At 34.2% G+C, this 24,003-nt stretch overlaps 3 protein-coding genes across 6 annotated transcripts in view; 1 reads left to right on the top strand and 2 right to left on the bottom strand.

The window, feature by feature from the left end:
* LOC105344800 (tektin-3) overlaps positions 1–9,776 on the bottom strand; it is an 11,725-nt gene extending 1,949 nt beyond the window's left edge. Inside the window, exons 1-5 of one of the 4 annotated variants that reach the window (XM_011452683.4) lie at positions 9,616–9,776; positions 1,963–2,708; positions 1,721–1,791; positions 849–992; positions 1–25 (exon numbers count right to left, since the gene is read on the bottom strand). The exon at positions 1–25 is cut by the window's left edge and continues 198 nt beyond it. In XM_011452683.4, coding sequence (XP_011450985.3) covers positions 1–25; positions 849–992; positions 1,721–1,791; positions 1,963–2,679 — 957 coding nt within the window. In that variant the 5' untranslated portion in view covers positions 2,680–2,708; positions 9,616–9,776. Of the gene's footprint in view, positions 26–848; positions 993–1,043; positions 1,188–1,720; positions 1,792–1,962; positions 2,709–2,944; positions 3,116–4,890; positions 5,026–9,615 lie in introns of those variants that run through there. The other 3 variants (XM_011452682.4, XM_011452681.4, XM_011452684.4) reach the window with 3 other exon arrangements.
* Positions 4,995–18,946, top strand: LOC105344801 (cytosolic Fe-S cluster assembly factor NUBP1 homolog). Its single transcript, XM_011452685.4, has 11 exons — positions 4,995–5,098; positions 6,570–6,671; positions 6,773–6,906; positions 12,249–12,317; positions 12,593–12,625; positions 15,912–16,002; positions 16,810–16,964; positions 17,237–17,347; positions 17,903–18,005; positions 18,234–18,317; positions 18,697–18,946. The coding sequence occupies exons 1-11, from the start codon at positions 5,068–5,070 to the stop codon at positions 18,765–18,767; spliced, it is 984 nt and encodes a 327-aa protein (XP_011450987.3). The 5' UTR covers positions 4,995–5,067; the 3' UTR covers positions 18,768–18,946.
* Positions 18,947–18,971: 25 nt separating this feature from the next.
* LOC105344799 (testis-specific serine/threonine-protein kinase 1) lies at positions 18,972–23,821 on the bottom strand. The gene is made up of 8 exons (XM_011452680.4): positions 23,486–23,821; positions 22,925–23,165; positions 22,333–22,464; positions 21,267–21,380; positions 20,864–21,007; positions 20,208–20,340; positions 19,751–19,875; positions 18,972–19,402 (listed from the first exon to the last, which is right to left on the bottom strand). Exons 1-8 carry the CDS (start codon positions 23,777–23,779, stop codon positions 18,996–18,998), a joined length of 1,590 nt encoding a protein of 529 aa, XP_011450982.3. The 5' UTR covers positions 23,780–23,821; the 3' UTR covers positions 18,972–18,995.
* Between the last annotated feature and the right edge of the window lie 182 nt (positions 23,822–24,003).

Here is a 24,003-nt window from a genome sequence, read left to right as displayed (position 1 = left end):
GGCCCAGCTCTCTGGCACGGAGACGCTGCGTGACGGAACAACAAAACAAAACCATCATGCACCATGATAGAAATTAACGTTGCTAAATAAACGTTCTATATGAATACGTAGCATGTACGATATCTAGCTGGAAAAGATTTTTTCAAACGAATTTGCGTATATTTGATTAACTCAATTTTCTATGAACACATTCATATTCTGGTATATGTTTTTAAAAACAGGACAGTAGGCGATATACTTGATTTAGCGGAAGCTGGTTTTCGCTAATACCGCTAAATAGAACACACAGCCAAATGTAATTAGTTTACAGTATAATCACCACCGTATACACACAGTATTTGATAAATGAATTCGATAAGATAATTCAAAGCAGTTAACATTATTCTAGAACTTTGAGTAAGCATATACAGGGTATATCCCTAAGCGCATTTCGCGTGCAACACGCTATAATTTTATGTAAGATGTACCATTCTTTGAATTAGATGGAAAATAGGGTTTTATATATAAAACTCGTTCATTAGTACAACTTTGTTTTTTGGAAGCAGTATTAGGTGGTTGTGCGAAGAGGAGAACAAGCATTGTGAACAAAAGGTGTTGGGTTTGTATTCAAATCATCAATGGACTACATACAAAAAAACATTCATTTGCCAAAGTCGCGCGATTTTTCTTTTCTTTCATTCGCGCAGTTAATTTGGAATAGCAAAATTTTAATCCATAGAATGAATACAGAAAATAAAAGCACTAAAATTTCAGCAGAACGCGTCAAACAAACGAGGTATAAATGAAGGAGAAGAAATAAATCAACAACAGCAGCATTGCAACAAACGGCAGGTCTTCACACAACTCACGTTCTATCAATTCTCTGGACACCGTTGTGGAACGCAATACCACGTGACTGGTTGCGCATTCCAAAGCATTGCTCATCCAAGTTCTGAGCATTGAATTTGTCTGAGGAGTCTCTCTCCAAATCATGTTGAGCAGCTCTATTCAGACTACAGATATAAAGTATGAACTAGTTCAGAATATGGACAGAGGCTACTTACGTGTTATCGATTCTGTGGACCCCGTTGTGGAAGGCGATTCCCCGAGAACTATTCCTGAGGCCGTGACAGTGCTCGTCTAGACTCTGGGCAATGAATTTGTCCCCGGAATCCTTCTCGAGCTCATGTTGAGCGGCCCGACATAAGCTAATGGAAACAACAACTTGAGTATCTATTTCAAAAATTTCTGTTCTTAAGTGTCCTTGTGTTGATCTTAATTCATTTTAAGTAAAAGACTTAATGTCTTGAACCAAATGCAATATTAGTTCAATACCTTTGCTTGATAATTCCTACAACATAATATACTATTAGAAAAAGACTTGAAATGAAAGAGAATTTTACGCCTTTTAAAACTTAATGGATGTGTTATTCGAATAATACTTGCTTCAAATTGTTCCTTGATATCTGTGGTCAATGACCAAAGATTTAAATGTTTGTATGTATGTCTGTATGTGTGGATTAACACAAGCTTTATCGTTGTCTCGACGACGCCTTTGGATCAGTGAGATATATAATGGAGTTTTATGCAGCAAGAAACAAGAAAGGGCATTCATGTCACAAAGACTTGTATACATTATTGTTCGAATTCTGGTAGACAAATACTTATATATGGGAAATATTTTATCGTACAGAATATCTCAGAAAGCTATGAATATGTGGTGTTTATAATTAAAACGTACCCAAGCTGGACATTAGCTCTCTCAATGGTGTTCCTCATCTTCTCCTGGCATCGTTTGATGATATCAACTTCCTAAAAACAGACGTGGAAACAAACTTCAGATATTTTATAACGAACGTTATACGTATCATTGATTTAATAATACCGGTAATTAAAAGTTTCAAAATATTCATAATGGCTCACATGGTTATTAAATGATATCAGCAATTGAAAGTTCTGAAGCATTTAAAATTTTGCTCTTACCTTAATGAGTTCTCTCTCTGGGTTGTCGTGTACCAAATCAATGGCCTGTCTCTTCTCTCTGTGGTACAGACACTCCTGTGAGATATGGAGAGGGTTCTCGGTTTCGGCCAGGGACTTCTCGAGCACCCTCTTGGCCTCCTGCAGAGCATTAATCTCAGTAATCATATTATCGGTTTCGTGTTGAACCTCTGTCTTCCAGAACTGGATATCTCCTAATCTCTCCCCGAGCCTCTTTCCGACATCACTCTGTGTCCTCTTTGTTTTGTCGTCTGTTTCACGGCACAGACGGACTGTGTCCAGCCTCAGACGCTCGGCCAAGCTCCTCACCCTATCGGAGGCCAGGTAGTTACCCTGATTGGAGGTCATCCAATCGTTGGGGGTGTATCTTGTGTACAAAGCGTTCCTGGCGGCGGCGAAGACGGGGGGAACTTTAACATTGTCCAAGTCAGAGAGCTGGTTCTTGGCGGAGAATGGTTCGGGAACACTCCTTGTGAGGGCAGAGCTGGGGTTGACCCTGGCGGTCTGGTAGTAGGTGCTTGGCCTCCAGGGCAGGGTGGTCAGGGACCTTCTGAGGGGAGAGGGGGCGGGGTAGGTATCGTAGGATTTGTAGGAGGATTGCATGGTGCTGATGCTGGGCAGGAAGGTCTGTGGGTTGCTGCCTCCAAGCCTGGGACCTGTCATGTAGGTGGCTGTTTGGGTGTGGCCCAAGTACTCCATTTTGGGGGGTATATACAGAGGGACTTCGTCTGTTTGAAGAAGAAAAAAATTTTAAATGCAATATTTCGTTTACCAAAAAAGATATTCCATATAAATATTCATAGGCGTAATTCATAAACTAAAAGGACCAGCGATGCATGGAAGTTGCTCCCTTTTCTAAAGTGGTTGTATGATTTAAATGACAAGCAAGGTGAACGTAGCGATATACATGTTTCACATATATATTTCCAAAGGTGCAAACATAAATGAAAAAATAAATACATACCTAATAATTAAACAAAAATATTTCTGTATAATCAATCGTGAAAAAATAATTCTAACGAATCCACCGAACACCGAAGACCCTCTCTCCTCGTAAAGGACTGAAGTAATTAAATCCCTTAAAACACGAGACTGGGTAGACCTATAATCTCGTGTAAGTTTCCCTATACAGGTAAAAAACACTACGTCGGGTCTGGTCTGTGTTTACAGACTCGTGGGTGCTTGGAGACGCCAAGCAACCAGTAGGGGGGAAAGTGCTCCGTTCCAATATCGATCCAAAATGCTGTATTGGACGGGTCATTGGCTCTGTTAGCACTTAAAACAAATCGCATATAAAAAAGCACACTAATCTGTCAACTAAACCCTTGATATACATTTGAACCACCTTTCAGTTTTTATGAAATTTAACAGGTTAAGTCTATTGTCAACTTCGCTTTATCGAATAAGCACGGTCAATGGAGATCTAAAAGACTTTCCCCGAACTACAGAGAGAAACAGCTGTAAATGTAATTTGAGGGTTCAGTGAAAAGGATTTGTTTTATTATTTAGAAGCTATTGAATTTCACACAGGTAATTTGAGAACTGGTAATTAATCAATCTTTCTTTTTCTTTACATATATTTCTCTACCCCCACCGCAATTACGGACAAAAAGCATGACATATTTTATGCTAGTTGTGAAATACACGCATACGTATTTAATTATCATGTGAAATAAAACTTGAATTATCTCGTTTCTATCAGACACTTCAAGATTTATTTTTCATACAGAGTCCACTCAGAATATAGATCAGTGTTACATAATCATAAATATATTTTGACATATCGTTACTTAAAGTGCTCATCTGTTTCCATTGTGGAAATGACAACAGATCATCATGTATTAAAATGTAAGCACAATTGATTACAACATTAACGAGGGGTTTTAGATCGAAGACTCGCGATTTAAATTATTCAGTAACACCTTGATACCCCCCCCCCCCCATAAACCTGCATCAATACAAATTATTGGACCTGGTGCTTATAATTTCGTAGGACAATATGACGTAAAATATCTGTCATAATCAGAATGAATAGTGCCCCCCTTCCGCCCTCTTCTCTTTAAAAAAAAACAAACCCAACAAAAACCCAAAAAAACAACAAACTTTGAAAAATAAAAAAGACAATTTAAAATAATGGGGGGGGGGGGGTACCTATCTCAAATTAGACGCACTGCACCAAGATCAGCCAGGGTTGTGAACCAAAGTAGAATGTTAATACCAAGTTAATTTAGAATTTACAATTGGTGCATGAGCCAAGGAGCGATAAAGTAGATAAATATACAATTACAATGATTTAAACCGAAGAAAGCGCACATGAATTTCAACACATAAGAAAAGCGGATTTTACTTGCATTAATATGCATGGTTGTGTGATTTTGGGATCCTGAACTCATACATTTAAATTTAAAATGATAAAACAATAATGAATTGAAATAATCATTGGGGTTCCTGATTATCAAATGAATCAAAGAATGTAAAATATGATCATTAAGGGTCACGCATATTCATGTGCATGTACGTAATTAATTAGACACAAAAAGTCTTCCGATTTCGAATTTTTTGTACATTCTCTGGTCTTCTATATATTTACCTTTTTTAATCAAAATGATGTAGCGTATAACCCGTTGTTATTACATGCATGTTAAATAGTTTGATATATATTCATTGCTATTTATTTTATTTTACTTTGTTTAATTTTTTTACATTATATTTGTTCACTTATCTATTTACGTATTCATTTATATATAGATTCACTAATTCATATTTTTATAAGTCTTTTTTTAATGTCAAGCATAAATTATTTGCATAATTTTACGAGAGATACAAAAACTGTGACTTATTTAAAATTGCCCGAAAATTAAATTAAATTAAATATCTGTGTTAAATTTGTCCTGTAAAATTTAAACTAACCTTTGTATCTATACAACTGTCTTGTAAAAGTGCTGTTAGGCACAAAAAACGCTGTCAACAGGTTATTTTCCATGTTTTCTTATTGAAAATCTACAAATCCTTAGATATTCCCGAAATGCTTTAGGAACGATTGACTAATAGGGGGCGCTTCGGTAGGAACGACAACTCTTGATTAAAATGGCGGACATTCCACAAAACGCACCTGAGCGTAAGTACACCATTTTTATTCGATTGCAGGAATATTTCGGATTAACATGAAAGGGTATGCAGATTTTAAGACAAACAATACCATAAAGAAAGTCAAGATGAGTATTTCGATGCTTAAAAAGTGTCCTTTAACAGGCTTTAAGGGAAATTGTTAGGAATTATATGCACAATTTTTTTTAATGTTTACCTTAGATACCTTACACGTTGTTTGAACGGTTACGGTGTTAAATGCCTTATTTTAAAGAGTTTTGGGTAATTTATTAATTTGTATAGATAAATGTTTTCTGGAATCAAAGACACCTCTCGTGCTACTTTTGATAATATCTGTCTACTTTCACTTTGACATAGCTCGAAAATCCTCAGTCCTTTGTGCTCAGCACATTTATAGCATATAAATCCTTCAGTATTAATGGCATGTCAAATAAGTATTTATCATTTTATAACCTGGTCTGAAATTGGATATTTTTAAATCGGATTTAAAATAATTCAATAACTTCTATTTTTATATTTTTTTTCGTAAAGCAAAAATGTTGCACATTCTCATGCAGTATTTTTCTCTACAATGAAACTTTGTGGAAATATTTTTGTGTTTTTTGATAGAAAAAGTAGAAGTAAATTAACTTTTCAATGTTTTATAAGTTTAAAATTAGGGGTCAGCAAAACTGTTTATATTGATTTTTTTTCAAATAAAAGTTAAATCTTGTCACAGTAAAAATCTTAATTTGTCAATTTATTGATTTGGTTGTAAATTTCATTTTCCAAATTCTCCTTAATTCTGTCATTAAAAATACTATAAAGTGGCCAGGACAATGTTTCATCTGTAACATAACCTTCAAGTTTTCAATCTTAATTTTTATACTCACTTGTTCATGGTGTACCTTGTATATATTTAATATCATTATATACGGAATAAGGAATCATTCTTTGAGTATTATGAGGTGATAATTTCGGTCGGGGTGTGATCAAATCCAATAAAGCCCGAAGCGCTTTATGATAGTTTTGATCACGCCCCGACCGAAACTATCACCTCATAATATTCAAAGAATGATTCCTTATTACTTATATTTATATAATTTTAGGCCATCGTTAAAAATCTTTAAATATAAATAAGCAAACCCCGCCGGCGCCTCAATTTGGCGTCATTTGTATTATGAGTTATATAGTGCAAAATCGATACGTAGTGTTATCACAGACTAAGACACTGGATAATGTAAATAAAAATAAATGACAGAGGCAATACAATATGTCTTCAAAATTTTATACATTGTTAAAAAAACTCTTTTTGATATGTATCCATAAATACTTTTAAGACGTTCTAACCTCTAACTGAGAAATAAGAATGAATCAAAATGTTCCATGTATTATGGATTTTGTGATTCTACAATTATTTGATCATTTGCCAAACACAATTTTCCTGAAACTGTTTGAAGGAATCTAAAAATGAAATGTGTTCAATGTGTATTTTTCACAAGATTGCCCAGGAACTGGAAGTGACCAAGCAGGAAAATCAACAGCTTGTCAGGGATGCCCCAACCAGAATGTTTGTGCTACCAAACCGAAGGGACCAGACCCGGGTAATTATGGATGTTTACACTTAAATTTGATATAATGAATTAAGTTTGAAGTTTATAAAAAAAAACACAAGGTCCTCTTTTGTCTATTTTCTCTGTTTAAGATGTGGGAGACATAACAGAAAAAATGTCAAAAATTAAACACAAGCTGATCATCTTGTCGGGAAAAGGGGGCGTAGGGAAAAGCACATTTACAGCTCATCTGGCTCACGGTCTTTCTTCAGACAATGATAAGCAGGTGAGTAGAGGAATAAGCATATTATTGCCTGTGCTCTTAAAATTAATCTTAGCTTATCACAGCATAAGAATACCTGTCTTCTGTTCTGAATGTTTATCTCACACTGAGTTTCGTAAACCTAACTTTTGATTTGATTGTGTTATCAGCTGCCAATCATAGATATATACAAGATTTAAGGCATAGCTTTCCTGCTAAGATTTTAACCTCCAAAGAGAAATTTTCCAAACACAGACTTATGAAATATTCCATTGTTGTTTACAGTACATTGATAAATTTAGTGTGATTAAATTACACCTTGGGTTGTGAATCTGTTTATTAGATCATATTGAAGGTTGGCTTGAAAGTTGATCACACCAATACATTACCACATTCCATAGATTGGATGAAGGCATTATCACTAATGCTATAATACCTATGCTTAAAAATCTAAATACCTAAAGTATAGATTTAAAGAATTTTCATTTCGTTTCAATATCAACCTTCAAAGAATTTGATAATCACATTAGATGTTCTCTAAAGGTATCCATATTTTATCATGCATTAAGAACTAACACTACTTTTTGAAATACATATACAAGAGAGGTATATATTACAATAAACAATTTTTCCACACAGTCTACATTGCTTGTACTGTTCATGTAAAATGTTAATGCATGAATGTTTCAGAGGATTTTTTTTTTAGCATGAAAAATGAGTTTATATCAGTAAAAATACTAATAGTTATTCAGGGACTGAAGTTTTTATCACTTCAATAATAGTAATTTTTATCAGGACCATTATTGTACTAGACAGCCAAAAAGTATCGCAATTTGGTTTGCCACTTGGGGTGTTATATGTGTACAAAATATTTCTACTAAAGGCATATACTGGTATTAACATGATTAATTTAATCTCATTGAGGTGAAAATAAGACTTATGAAGTGTATTTCACTTTAATGAGCCCATGGGTCTCAATTATACAATTTAAATCTTTATATGGGCTTTTGTCTAGGTTCTAAAGGTTAAAGTAGAGCTGCAATTTTTAAAACTGATATTGAATTTTTCAAGCTGTAAGCTACTTTTTTTTTTTATTGATTATGAAATTTCATATTCCGTTTCATTTAGATATTAGTAGGTATACTTTTCTTTTGCTTTAAACTTGGGTTAATCTAACTTAAAAGTTTTCCCCCATTTATTTAGTTCAGATATGACTATCTTTTACCAGGTAGATTATATGTGCATGGACAATAAACTTAACAATTAATTTTCAACTTCATTGAGTTTGCATTAGGTATTACAGAGTACTGATAACTGCAATTTGTTTTCAAAAGTGTGAAAAAAGAGGTGAATAAAATGTTTCAAATCATAGGCTTATAATCTCCACTAGAGATTTTATCTCGTCTACTTTTCATCCATAACCAATTCTCATTAACTCTCGATTTCCTAGTTTATGCCTCTTTAACATGCTGAATATATTGTATAATGAAAATTATTTACAAATATTATCTGTATAGAAGTTCTAAATGAGGGGCTTTTATGCATATACATTGATTGTCCTGTCACCTATCAAACTAATGGACACTCCAACTAATGAACAAAGAGAAGTACTGAATTAAGATGAGACTTAGATTCAAATCACTTCACATCACTATTGATGAGAGAAGCAGTTATTGGTGTAACAATGAATGCATTAGTACAATTTGTGATCTGTTTGACCCCCCCCCCTTCCAATTGTACATCCCATTACTATCATAAAGAGGATTGAATTAAGATTGTAAAATGGAGCAATATAGTCAATATCTAGATAAGACCTATTCTGCTAAGTGTATTGTCAACAGAATAATTTCTAAATGATTGTGGACTCTGCGACAAGGTATCATTTTAGGATAAGTAAATTATACTGTTCTATCTCTATATTGACACTGTTTGGATACGCTATAATCTCCGGCCGGTGTTGAAGTGGGGACTGGGGGGATCGTGGAAACACCTGAATCGTCGGTGTTTACACGTTGACCATTTAACATGATTTGTGTATATACTCTGGCTGGATTTTATCATCTTATGAGGTAATCCAAGCAAATAAGTGACCAATAGGAAAATAGCCACACAGATTTAATTGCTTTTAAATGTACACCATAATCTGACATTTACCGGCTAGAGATTTGTCCCCTCCAGAAAATCTAGAGCAAATAAAAAGGGCAGAAAAAGAAGTACGATCCAATCATTAGCTATCGCAAAAAAAAAAATGAATTGTTTCCTCAGACCAAGCCTGTATTATTGATTTGGTTTGCAATTTCCTGAATGTGATTGATTTCGATATAAAAGATCAATTTCATGGTCCCTGTAGAAACTGCTGCCAGCATTTCCTGACAGGAGAGCACAAAACATGCAAAGCAAAATAACAGCAAAGTGATATGGCATGCACAAGGCTAATTTGCTGGATGAAGATATCGAGGGACAGATATATTGATTAATGAGACATTGACACTTGTTCATGATGCATATTTAACGAAATGTGTTGGAACATAGCAGAAGAATTGTCTAAATATTGATTCAAGCCAAATAACACTTAATCCATATCCGCAAAGAAAAAGCTGCATCAAATTCATATATTTAAAAAAAAAAATTGAGTGAGATTTAAAGATTAAAACAACCTGTTGGCAAGTAAAAGAAAAATTCACATCTGGTTTTTGTCAATTGTTGCTTAATCTTTGGAGAAGTTTAACTTACCTAGGAATCGAACTAAATGAAGGCAATCACACCTATATCTGATGGTTCAAGTAATGTCCGCTACCCTTTACAACACAGTGCCGTCATGACAACTTGTTTCTTACCCATAAGGCCTAGGTTTGTTTAAAATGCAAATACCCTCGGTTCAACTGTCAAGATTCAATGTAGGTATTTAAAGGGCCTGTTCTCATTGTGTGTATCTGACTTCAATAGTCTTGCACAAATATTTTTCAAGTGAGCGACAACTTAAACTGCAAGTTAACCCCGAACAGGAGTGGAATTAAGACATTTTAAAACTCGAAATGGGCCTTCCAGATAATGAAATCCGACATAACCATATTCCAAAGCTAAACATATAATAGATGTGTAACAGAAATTAATTGACAAAAAAGTTTTTAATATATATGGTATTATTTGTTTAGTGTTTTGACAAGTGTTAGGAGATCAACAGTCCCATTGTAAATCTTTTTGTCATCGGGATGGGGGTGGGGGGTGTAATTCATACAATGCACTTTATATGCTTCAACGCCCTGTTGTCTGGCTTTTGAGAATTGACAGGTCAAAATAATTTGACCGATATCTCTAGACTCTTCAGCATAATACCAGCAATAATACATCGTAGTTTTAGATGTGCATGGCCTGATAACTCTTTGACATGATAATAATTAGTATGCATTTATGGATTTAAGTATAGGTCAAAACATTTTTTTTAAAGCTCACTGGTAATATATTGGCTAAGATGGATTATGAATGTAAGAGGTACTAGATTAAATTCATTACAACGTAACTACAGAATTTTGTTTAGGATCAAAGTCAAATTTTAATGGCTATGTATACAACATCTGTACATTTATTGTATCAATATTATTTGCGAAATTAAAGTTTGACAAAAAGTTGTGTGTGTAATTAATTTATATTCCTCTCTAAGGGAGCTTGAGGTGAAAGTCAGAGTAACCGTATTAAATTTAGAGTTTCTGGTTTCATCATGTTTTATTGCATTAAGTTTTGACGTCCATTTAAAGATGACGTTTTAAAAGAAAATTAACAGGATATGAAATGATCCCAAATCTTGGATAATATTGCTGTATTTTAATGGTTAAAAGATGCAATAAATATTAAAAACCATTCACTACCTGTCTGCATTCAATTGAAATTGCAGAATGAACTCATGTTCAGTGACATTTTTTTAACTGCACGTTCCACTTTTATGAAACTGTTACAAGATGATTATTCAATATTCGACCGTAAATTTTTTTTTGAATGGTTCTACATATGCTGATGTAAATTTTGCTTTGAAAATTCTATCAAAGTTTATCAAATTATAAAAAGGTTTACGTGCATGATAAAAAGAGTATCTCATGACTTGTATTGGTAACAGGTATGTGATTTTGATCAATCTACTGCACTGTAGTCAAGGCTCAGGGATAAGAAGTTCCGTAACTCATCGATTGGATAATACACATGTACCATCACAAATCACGAGAGATCCAGTGTACATGTATGTGAGGCGCTAATTATCACATACACATACCTACATGGAGTTCCGTACACCTTGAAACATTGTTTGGCGAAATTTTATTAAGTTCATGTCAGGTTAGAAGAATGAATCATTCTTAAATGTTCGAAAAAGTCATTGTGCATTTGCAATGCATGCATTTAATATAATCTTCAAGATTTTCTTAAGTACTGTACACTTTTTAATCCAGTTTTGTTTTTTCGTATCATTTTGGAAAACATTGAAGGGATTACAGATTATTATACCTCCTATATACCTCCTTTGTAAGCTTTATACAGATATCCAGGAACCTGCCGTCAGAGTTATTATTTTATATCAATGTTGTCTGACGGTACCATGATTGATGTTTTCAAATTACAATTGTCTTTACAAAGAGAAACTGGGTTTTTTTCCCCTCCCCATTCAATATTCTAGTGAAAATAAATTTGACAATTTGTTGATAGGGCATTATGTAAAAGTGCTCGCTCTCTCTCTCTCTCTCTCTCTCTCTCTCTCTCTCTCTGGATATAAATTTGGTTTTGGCTTCCTGGATACTTTATGGTTATGCAACACATGCTTTGACCAATTCTTTATGTCATTAGGGATGGGACGATGCACCGGTGCATCACGGTATTTATTTTGACGATATTTGGATCAATACATTTACCATTAATACAACGATACCTTACCGAACTTTTTTTTATTTTCCAAAAATATCCGAGCTTCATATATCGGCTATTTTTGTCCGCGCGCCTAATATGAAGGTACAAAGGTGGCATGAAACCTCGTAAAGTTGTCAAAACTGTTAGGAAGCCAAATATGGAGTGTGGAAAACTTTTGGATTACTTGTTTATGAAAAAGTAGTGTATACGAGACTAAAGTAATTTGTAAATAGTGCAACGCTCATTATAAATATAACAAAACAACTTTGGACATGGGGTAATACATCGGCAGATTGAATGAATCTTAAACCCTTATTCATGTTTTCATTTAGTACAATGTATCGTGATATGTATCGTATTGCATATCATGTATATATGATATATACCGAATCGGCTCAGTACAGTAACGTCCCAGCCCTATATGTCATGCATATGAATTCTATTATTCTGTTATCTCAATTTTCTTTTCCCATTAGATTGGAGTATTAGATGTTGATATTTGTGGTCCATCATTGCCAAAGATTTTTGGAGTTGAAGGAGAACAGGTAACAGACTCATTTACAGGAATAGGGGAAAATTTGATTCAGAAATGAAAGGAAAAAAACCCTATATATTTAGTTTTAAATGAATTACATTGACAATTCAATGGAATGTCGTGAATTTTTCTGTCATCAAAAGTGAATGGAATGATAATATTTTGTTAACGAGATTGTAAAATTTGACATATATGGTATTGCAGCAATCTTTTTTCTTTTTTTTTACTAATTTTAGATAATTAAGACTTTTTAAATAATATAAATCTTCATATAATTTTTTTCAGGTACATCAGAGTGGATCTGGCTGGTCTCCTGTGGTATGTGATTTAATTATGCTAAAAAAAAATTGAAAGACATCAAATAAGGCAGGGTGGGGGAGGGTTGCTATTGGGGTTTTTATGACCTACATAATTGATGATCTGGCTCAGATTTCTCTAAAAAAAAATTTTTAAAAATTCAGTCAAATCTCAGCTGAGTAATATCTCAGGATTTGAGATCAAACTAAACAATTTTTGAGAGATCAGAGCCTGGAAATACATTGTTTTTTTGTCTTTCTGGTTTGTTTTTTTGTAAGGTTTTAGGAAGCTGCATCTTTGGCCATATAGCTTTAAGTATTTAATTAATATACAATATTGAGACTTTATCTTTTCACAAGTGGAATATGTCAGTTTAAGAGGTCATATGCAGTAAAGGGTGGAGATCATTGATCATAGTCAAGGATCAAATTTGCCTCTATAGAACTTTGTCATGATCAAAGTTGTAGTGTACTGTTACATAAAATCAGCTTTTGCCAAATATATGAGGTCTGTGAGTGATCTCCCTTTATATTTTAATACACAAGAAGTTACCATAGCTAATAAAACAGCATCATGGAAAAAGATTTGCTCAAAAACAAGTTTATACTGTAAACGAGCTTAAACGCAAACATAAAACAGTGAATAATTGATCCACTTTCCACGGAACTCATTAGTATGAATAAACCAATGCTGAGGTCTCAGGGGAATTTTTAGTTCAGGCTCATTTATATTTCATTCTTTTTTGTTTAAACTGGTGTGTGTAATGTAATGTAGCAAAACACATCATCCATACATTTATGGTATAATATTACAGCTAGGAGATGCACAGCATTTTAAAATATTTTGAGTGGGGTTTTTTTGCATACAAAAGGAGACTTTCACACCAAATAATGTAATATTGATATATTCATAGAAAAGCCTACGGTCAGATGCGCTGCTTTTAAAATGCCGTTAACTGTTGTTTGATGCAGCCATTAATGTGCTAAAAAACAAAAGTTTGCTACATGGCAACTCAGGAAGGTTTGAATGTTTTGATATTGATTAAAGCTTGAGATAATAGGATTTTACTGGTTGTCACTGCAGAATATTAAAATACCAAAGGTACTTTCAAAACTCGTAAGTGGTGGAAACATCACACAATAAATGTATCCCAAATGTAAATCATGCCCTAGCTTTACATTGTATAGCCATTATTACAATTTTGGAAATGGATCCATTTTGATGATGTCGGGGAGAAAAAATGGAACCAATTTAAAGCACCAGCTGACAGATCGATTTCTGTCGATTTTTTATGGAAATATTGCCAATGAATAATTTATTTAGGAATATCTTCATATTTTAGAAACGTGAAAAAGAATACAATGTTTATACATATACATTGTTAAAAACCTGCAAGTGTCTTTTCTATTGAGAAATAATTACATATATTAGCATTTTATGTAGCTTTTTAAATAATTGAAGCTAACGATATCTTGATAAGAACATTAATGTAATGATTCTTATTGCATGGGCAACAAAGTAAATCTTTTCTAGACCTTTCTCTTCATACACATAGTTCATTATATTGACATATCTGTAAAGCCATACTCCAGAAGAAAAAAGATGAAGTTTCTTTGAAGTTTACTGAGGTGTGAATCTACATAATTTTCCTGATCAATTTCTATATTGAATTTTTTTTCTCATTTTTGTGAATATAATGAGAGCTCTATAGATCATTCCCATTCGTTATAACCGAACTTTCATGAATTATCAAATACATCCGCATGAGTGCATTTTTCAGATAATTTTTTTTTGTTTATGGATTTTTGCCTTTTGTTCTTTTTCCACCCTTTGAATTAAGAGCTTCAGATAAGGTTACTTTATCATAAAGAAATATGTGTTTTGACTTTATGTTGACTATAAAACATCTTTAAAATGACAAAATTTTCATAGCATGATGACGTGTTGTAAAAATGAGATAGAATCCACCCACATTTTAAACACTTACTTTGAACTTGCCCACTCTATCAATATTTGGGCTGAACTGAAGTTATATTATTCATTCAGTTCATGAAATTTTTTAAGCACTTTAGCAGAATTGAAGAAAAGTGTGCAATGCTTATGATCAAGTTTCTACTAATTACATGTAATTACAAAGTTGGCAGGAGTAAACACTACTAGTAACTTTAAAATAGAATGGCGCTCAGGGCTATTGGGTTTTATAAATTATTGGTTCAGCAGTTTGAGTCAAGCAGGCACATATTGCAAAGTAACAGTGAAAAAATAAAAAAAATAGATAAAAATATAAACATGACTTTCATTTACCAGTCGAGAAAAGAAACCGAAAGAAAATGGATGTCTTGATTCTATACATTTACATGGAAAAAATTCTAAAACCAATAGAAACCATTTGTTAAGTTGATATGGAGGCAAGCTAGTTTGAAAAGTTGTAGAAAATCAAATTTATAACATGATCATCAGGAAACAGAAAGCTAAGGATCACAAAGGGAATCCACAGATAATTATGGAAACAAGGTTGAACATAAAAGAAAATTTTGAGTGTGAGAAAGGGACATAATAAGATCCATGAAAAAAAATTCTTATGAATCCTAGCGTTACAATTTTGAGAAGGAAAAAAGTCAGTAAAAGTATTTATGAAAAAATTTCTTTTGGATGAAAATGGTGTTTATGTTTGCAAAATAATAATGTGCATTAGACATATGCTAGTACTTTCATTTAGTTGTACATTGTTTCTCAGGAGAGCGAAGCAGCCCATGGGCTTCTGTAATGAAGAAGGGTACATAAACAGGGTTGTCTCTAAGACCCGGGGAGCAGGGAATTCCCCCGCCAATAATGCCTTAATTACCCGGTTATTATTGCATTTCAAACACAATGTAGCTATAAGTAAGACGCCCAGACTCCCCTTCTACATTTTTATTTCTTCCTTCTACTTCAATTTTTAGAGACAACCCTGCATAAATCTTAATTAGCCCGGATAGTTTGATGACTTGTTCAATAATTACATCTCTCAATTTTAGTTTTTTCCTATTAAAAAGTATCCTTTGGGTGATAAAAGATCAAATCTGGATATCTGAGTAACCCAGAAGTGATGGTAATTAATTTACTTGTGTAACCATAGTGATCAGCTTATATTTGGGTTTGAGGCTAATGATTTTTGATTGATAGTACTGAATCTCAGGTCATCAAGCCCAAGGTTGACCTCTTTTGAGTGTTCCACTATGTTAGATGTCTATCTATTTCAGTAAGTTTTAGTTACGGGTTAATCGATCAATTTCTTTTTCTATTGACAACAATTAATCTATTTCAGTACGTCGATGATAACCTGTCTCTGATGTCAGTGGGCTTCCTATTGTCTAAAGCAGACGAAGCTGTCATATGGAGGGGTCCAAAAAAGAATGGTACTCGCTATAGCATGCCTTGTGATTAATGGTGTTAGTAATATTTAAAGACCATGCAGTAATTGTCTTAATTGATTTACGGAATTGTTAAAGTTCTGCAGCTCTTGAATTGTTCTAAGAGTTATGTATGAGAGCTATAATGGTATGATTTAATATGTTCTCCATTTACGCAGTTTATAATCATTGCTCTTGAGATTTTTCTTTGATAGATGTTTTACAAAACGAATACGTGTACAGAATCTGTTTTCCAACTACCGTGTTTGGGGAAATTTTAGATTTTGCTTTCTTCCCCCCCCCCCACATCAAACTGTCAGTCCTCTTATGATTTGGTGTTTTGTATTTTGTATCCCAAAGCCTTGGTGAGGGGATAGAGGGGATAGAAACACCCTGTGAGTTTGATGAAAATCACATATCATCACAAAACATGAAAGATTCTTTTTATTGCTTGTTTTAATTCTGTTTTTATGTATAATTCCCTATTTTAGAGGCTTTTTAATAAGAAAAATCCCAACATCATTTCAAATAATAATATGTAAAAATCTATTGTGATCAGCATAATATCAAAAAACTTTTGACATATGGTAGGCAATATCCACCACATATTCTGCTAAGCATCTGACAAAAATGGTCTGCCTTTTGATAGTAACTTTGTCTTGGCCAAAAATAAAGGATAGGGCAAGATTTTCACAAGTTTAAAATAACCATGTATTCAGTATTCATTAAAAAATTTGATCATTTCAATTTGTACCTTATAAAAATGAATGACTGCCATTCAAATATAACTTTTTGAGTTTTCCAATGCACTAGGTATGATTAAACAGTTCCTGAGGGATGTGGACTGGGGAGAAATTGATTACCTGCTGATAGATACCCCTCCAGGAACCTCAGACGAACACCTATCTATTGCTCAATACCTCAAAGAGAGTGATGTGGATGGCGCCATAGTGATTACAACACCTCAGGTAAAATGGAATCCCTCTGAGAGAATTATGGATGAAGTTACTTCAGCTTAATGATTTATAAGTCTTCCTCTATAGTAGAAGTCTTATTTTCAACAACAAAAAATGCACCATCCTGTCATGTCTCGAGCTAGAAATTAACTCATAGTCAAACTATTTTTTTTATTTTATTAAATATGAATTGATTATGCATTAGGGATATGCTTTATCCTTCTGGTGGGGGGTAGGGGTACTTCTTTGAATAAAGAAAGCATCCTTTTGTTTTGTCACTCCAGGAAGTGGCTCTTCTAGATGTCCGTAAAGAGATAACGTTCTGTAGGAAGGTGGATCTACCCATCATTGGTGTAGTGGAAAACATGAGCAGCTTTGTATGTCCCAAGTGTAAGGTGAGAACAATCCATACAGGGACGATTGTTTGTGATCAGTAAGAGTGGAGAGGTTATCTTTCTTGACTTAGGCAAAATGGGAGTTTATCCTTGTGATATGTCTTAACACAATGTGGGATAACTCTGTTCTATCTGGATTCTTTATATCATGTATACAAGGACATGTCATTATATATGCAAAAAGATGCAGCAGGAATCCTTTGACTTACGGAAAGAAACTACAATTTACTTGTTTAGATAACTTAAAAGATACATGTAGTATTTTATATTTTGTATCAAAGAACTGTTGTTATACTACAGATCTAAATATCTTCGAACTATTGGGAAAAAAAACCATTGAAATGATTTTCATATTATTTCACCATTCAATTAAGTGTATACAGGTTGTGAACAACTGTTCCAATTGGACAGAATATTTAAATCTCTTAATAGATAAATATCTTGATCTGCTCTCTCATCATGTATACAAAATATGTATATAAATTGTACACATTTGCTGTAAGAGGTTTTGAATTTCCGCATGAATAACTACTGTTATCCTCTGCTACGTGACAGGTATCTACTCAGATCTTCCCAGCTTCTACAGGAGGAGGGCAGAAAATGGCAGAGGACATGAACGTGCCATTCCTTGGTTCTCTCCCCTTAGATCCCAGGATAGGTAAAGCTTTTATACAGTTTGCAAAAACTTCTGCTGTTGTTTTCAAAATGAACTACATGTAGGTGTTTTCACTCTTACGGTGTTTAACAGCAGAAATACTTCTTTTAAAAAAAGTTAACCTTAGTAGACCTTAACAGTGCTGCGTAACCACCAATGTAAATAACCACTTCACACTAAGTATATGTAAAGGTATAGCAGAAGAAGGCTTATGCCTTTTTTCCTCTTCAGGCAAATGCTGTGATGAAGGGAAGTCTTTCCTCACCGAGGTTCCTGACTCTCCAGCGACCCAAGCATACAAACAAATCATGTCAAGTAAGTTTGCTGTACCCTTATTATTTAATGAAATTTCCATCATTTGATGCAGGGATGTATCACTGTGGAATCATTTAAACTTTTGTAATTTATATCGTCAATTTTTTAAATGTTTCTAGGGATGTATTTTCATTGTTTATTTTGTACATATATGGTAATGAATAATTATAAAGACTATATGCTTTATAATTCTTTTGGTATGTTGTTTCGCTGATGAGGGTTACCCTTTTACACAATTGATCCTTCACAAATTCTATTGATTCCACAGGGTCCTAAAATGTATCAGTGTTTGATGTCTAGTAAATGAAGATGTATACATGTATTATCATGATGTCATTCTTCATAATATTTTTATGGGAATTCTTGTTTTCTCTTTCAGAAATTGTAGAGTATTGTACTAAACGAAATGAAAATAGAGAAAGTGACTCGGGAGAAATGAAGACCAATTAATGAAGAACTGATCTACAATGACTGCTGTGTTTTTCTGTGCCAATTAGATCCACTAGTGCTTGCACTGCTCTTTTTTTATGATAAAAACACAATTGAACAAAACAGAACAAATCATGTTTTTGTTTTTTTTATCATTTGCAAACTACAATAAATTATAACTTATGAAATATATAAACAAAGCTAATGTTGATTTTTCAATATGCGAAAAGGAAAATAAGGGATCGTGGACTAGATGTTTTTGAGATTGGGCATCAGGTGGAGCACGGTTTGACGGAGCTTACAGGTGCGCTCTTCCTGCCTCTGTTTGGCCTGCTCCATCTCCAGCTGGCTCTTCTTTTTCTCCAGATTCTCCTCGTTGAGCATGGTCTTGAGCTGACTGGCCAGTCGACCGCTGGTACAGCGATGGAGCTCCTTGATCTCGTGTTCCTGCTTCTTGTGGTTCTCGTCTAATATCTTGGCCATGGCCTCCTCCTGGGAGATTTTGAGAATGGTATCCAAGGGGCCTTTTCGGAACCGCCTCGTGGCTCTGATTACGGTGGTGGCACGTTTGAAGGTTTTCATCGCCTTCATGGCGCGGCCAAAACCAGCTTTACCCAGACCAGATTTGACAGGCTTTTTGTCTTTTGGAGTCTCCTCTGAAATTGAAATGGTTTGAGTATCAATAAGTGTATTGTAGGGCTACATATGATTATACACCAATTGTTCATGGAGGTAAAAGCATAAAGCTACAGAATACACGCTAAAGATTGATACCCTATAATGTCGTAATTTGAAAGATAAGATAAAGTTTGAGCCCTAAAAAATGGAATTCTTTCATATTGTTGGTTTTCAAGAACTTTGTTTGTGGAAAAATACATCACAATGATGCAAAGAAAACATTTTCCTACCTTTATATAACTTTAATACCAAGAAAGATATATATATTCCTGGAAAAGCACTCCCCTCCCCCTAAAAAGACTAAGGTTTCTGTAGCTACTGCTTACCAATATTGAGGCCGAGCTGTTGGCTGATCTTCCTGCCTACAGGGCCCGCTACTCCAGTGATGGCGGCTACTGAGGCGGGCTTGATGACAGGAATGGCCTCCAAGTTGACTGTGCTGGTACCAGAACTGAAATACATGTACATGTATTTACACAAAGAATTTGCCAAAATTTAGTAAATATTGAACAAGGTGGTTTAGATGTAGATAATTATTTCACCGTAAACTTTTATGATGGATGGTGAAAATGCATAATGTATTGTGCAATATGATTGGATTGTGCAAATCACCAAAATAAAAAAAAAGAAAGAAAGACAAATTGTGATTTATCCTTTACATGTAAACCAATAAAGTCTGGTCCAGCGTGTATGTTTTTATATTTAAAAAAAAATGTTATTATTTTCCTTAATTAAAAAAGTCGAGACCATTGTCTCTAAATTTATCTTTTAAGCGTATAATACCTGTGGTTCTCCGTCACACAGCGGAGCAGATCCGACACCTTGGTGGACTTGAATTTCTTGTCTCTCTGGTTGCAGGAAAAGCCGTGCTCGGCATTGGGATCAATTGTGACGTTCGGACACATCTCCGACGTCACTGAAATAATGTACAAAATAAACTAAAATCTTTTTTTTTTAAATGTTGAGAACGCCCCAGTTTAAAAATAAAAATGTAAATTTTAGGAAAAAGTTTTATGAAAAATATCAGAAACGTAAATTGACTCGCTTGAATTCTTTTCTTGTTCGAACTTCAATTCACCGCATGTAAAATGTACATTTACTAAACAATCAGTTTGATGATATTAAGCGTAAAAAAAAATATACATAATAAAAATGTGCTTATCAGGCTTGTAATGTGTTTCTAAGGAGCGACAGCGTCATATTTACTGGGTGGGTGTAAAAACTAAATTTACAACATGACAGCAAAACCAATTTCATCCTCTCTTTAAAATCTTTGACCCCCCCCCCTTTCTTATTCCAAAAAAAGGTCACTAAAACAAAAAATCCCTCGAGCCCTTTTCTCATCTGATTCTCATTTTTTTTATGCCGTCTCAAGAAAGGGGAAGGGGGGGCTCCTTAAATTCGTAATGAGTAAGACAGTATCTGATGCACGTTCATACCTGCAGCCACGGACAGGGAGGATACGGAAGACTCGCCCACGTTTTTGATTGGTTTACACATCCAGTCGGTCTTCCTGATACCAGGTATGGACGGCCTGAGATCCGGCTCATAACTCAACATCTTACGCAACAAATTCCTACAGGCTGTAAGACAACAAGAAATGTTTTTTATGGCTAAAAAGTCAATTTAGGTTTTTTAAGGGATCTAGAAAGTGTGTGTTGTGTTTACAGTTACATGTAGTTGGTATTTTTTGCGGTTTCATACAAACACATGTATGTGGGAGTACAAATGAGTAGAACCCATTTATTACGAAACCAATCAACGGAATATACCGGTTATTCGTCATAATAGGAATGAAATGAATTTTTATCTGGTGGGTTTGGGTGCCTTTAATCTAAGTACCTTTTGAGACGTGGCGATGGAAGTGAAGCCTGTCTTGCATTGCCAGCCTCAAGATGTCCACGTCATCATCACGAAAGGGCAGCTTCCCACACAGCATGGCGTACAGACAAACACCTAGGGCGAAAATCAAACTACATGTGAAAGATATATTTTACATAGGAAAATAAATATCTCTTAATTGAAATACTTATTACCGTACCTGATTATTATGTATAGGCATACAATGATAGCGCAGTTGGAGCGCAAAAATTTAATGTCGCGAAAATAAATTATTTCGCGCTATATTATTAACACATTTTTAACTAAAAAAATAACCTCTGAATCATTATATATCATTAAACAAAAGTTTTGCCCCGTTAATAGTTTTATTCATCCAATAAAAAGGATGCGATAGTCTTAATATTCTTTTAGTATGAGGTGGCCAAGTACGGTCCGTCGGGGTGATCATATCCAATAAAGCTCGAAGAGCTTTATGACAGATTGATAGAATGATTCCTTATTTCTTATATTTATATCATTTTCCCCAATTGTTCAATTTAATATTAAAATTATTGACTATTTGTTACAAATTTGATTCGTAGTGTTATCCCCCAGACACTAAAAAAGGTACTATATGTAAATGTTTGGTGTTATTGAACACTATAAAGTATTTTAGATTAAATTAATCAATATTTCGACCATTCCCAGTATTGTTTATATCAAAGTTACTATTCGTGGTTAATTTATTATTTATTATATAGTGATTACGTTGTATAATACACTAGAACTATAGAAGTTTTAAAAAAAGTCCGATCGACTGCCGAAAGTTTTCGAGTGAAGATAACTTTTTAACAGTAATAACTTTGTCATTATTTTTTCCATTTTTTTTTAATTTTTGAAAATTCAGTTGTTTGCGGATCTATTACAAATTTAATTTTCGTGCAACTTAAAAAAAATCCCAATCGACCAACCAAAAGTTTGAACAAATATTCAGACGGGACAAATATACAACTTTTTAAAAGTGGTCGTCTCGCGGAATGCGTCGAACAGTGACAGTTGTATACTGAGTTAATTTCCAGCAGCCTACCCATGCTCCAGATGTCTGCCTGTGCCCCATCATACTGCTTTCCCTCCATCACCTCTGGCGCCGTGTACACGTACGAACCACAATTTGTGTTGAGAAGTTCCGATTTCTTCACGTGTCGAGCAAGACCAAAATCTGTCAAAAAGGGGATAATTTATATCACTGTATGACTATAATACGGTATCATAATCGATATCCTCACATTTCAAAGAATAAAAAACATACAACTGTAGATGTATACATCGTTATGAAAGCGCTTGTCCTGTTTTTTTTTAAGGGTGGGGGCATACCCTACCCTACCCCTTTCCTCCCTTTAGAAACAATAAATTTTTTGAAACTTGTTTTCAAATAGACTTCGGGGTCACTGAAAGGATTTTAATCTGCATACAATGTACATACCTATATACCCCCCTCTGTGGGGGGGGGGGGTGAATTGTGTCCTTTTCATATTTGTGAACTATGTTTTTATTTTTTCTCAACTTTGCAAATTCCAACTGGAAGTGGGTATGTCCCCCCCCCCCCCTCTCCAATATAAATCCGTGCATATTATTCACATACAAAAAGTCTTCAAATTTTCTGAAATTTTATCACTTACCTATTAATTTAAGATTGAAGCAGGAATCCAGCATCAGATTTTCCAATTTGATGTCTCGGTGACAAATGTTTTCTGAGTGGAGGTAGGCCACAATGTCCAAAAGCTGATGGAAGAATCGCCTGGCGTCAGGCTCTATCAAATGGCCCAGGTTGTTGACGAAATCCAGGAGGTTCCCGCGGGGGAAAAGTTCCATGACCAGGTAAAAACAGGAAGGAGACTCGAAGACGGCGAAAAGTTCGACCTGAGTGAGGGGGAAGATGTGAACATAAAAAGCATATACATGTATATTGTATATATACGGTCCGGTGTCTGTTGGAGGGAGGGGGGGGGGGCAATTTTTATCTATACATGTACACGATCGATATGATATTATTTTTGTTTATTTCACAACAATTATTTAAATTGTTTTAAAATTCCCCCAAAATACAAAGATCGCGATACAAATGAAATGCATAGATAGGAATCAGAATAAAAAAAAGAAGATATAAAGCATGCATGTACTATTTTTTAAAAAGAGGTATTAAGCTTGTAATGTTGTCTTGCTTTTGTATTTATACTCACAATTCCGGGATGCTGGATCTGTTGAAGAATAGCTATTTCTCGGGGAACAAACTTTTTCAGTACTTCCATTTGAAGTTTGTTCTTTTTGATAATTTTTACGGCAACATCGATGTTCTCTTTTTGCAGATGTGCAACCTTTGTTTTGGAAAATTCGCAGGTTGCTATTGTGTCTTTGAATATGTATCCATGCTGTTCCAAAGAAGCTCGTGCCTTCTTATTGGGCTTCCATAATTCCCCTTTTGTGTTTAAATGAGTTTCTTCTTCAAGATGTATAATGTTATTGTTCGATTCCATGTTCACCACTTGTGTTTACATTCGTTGATTACGAGACGAACATTGTGACGTTGTCAGAATAGTTGATTGTGACGTCACATTCTGTCTTGGAATTGGAATTGGAATCAAGTCTATGATTATAATAATCGATTTGGGGAAATAAAACTTTAAATAAACATAGATATATATATATATATATATATATATATATATATATATATATATATATATATATATATATATAT

The sequence above is a fragment of the Magallana gigas genome, chromosome 7 (genome assembly GCF_963853765.1).
Source record: "Magallana gigas chromosome 7, xbMagGiga1.1, whole genome shotgun sequence".
In the NCBI taxonomy this organism is placed as follows: Eukaryota; Metazoa; Mollusca; class Bivalvia; order Ostreida; family Ostreidae; genus Magallana; species Magallana gigas.
This window is presented reverse-complemented; position numbering and strand designations above follow the sequence as displayed.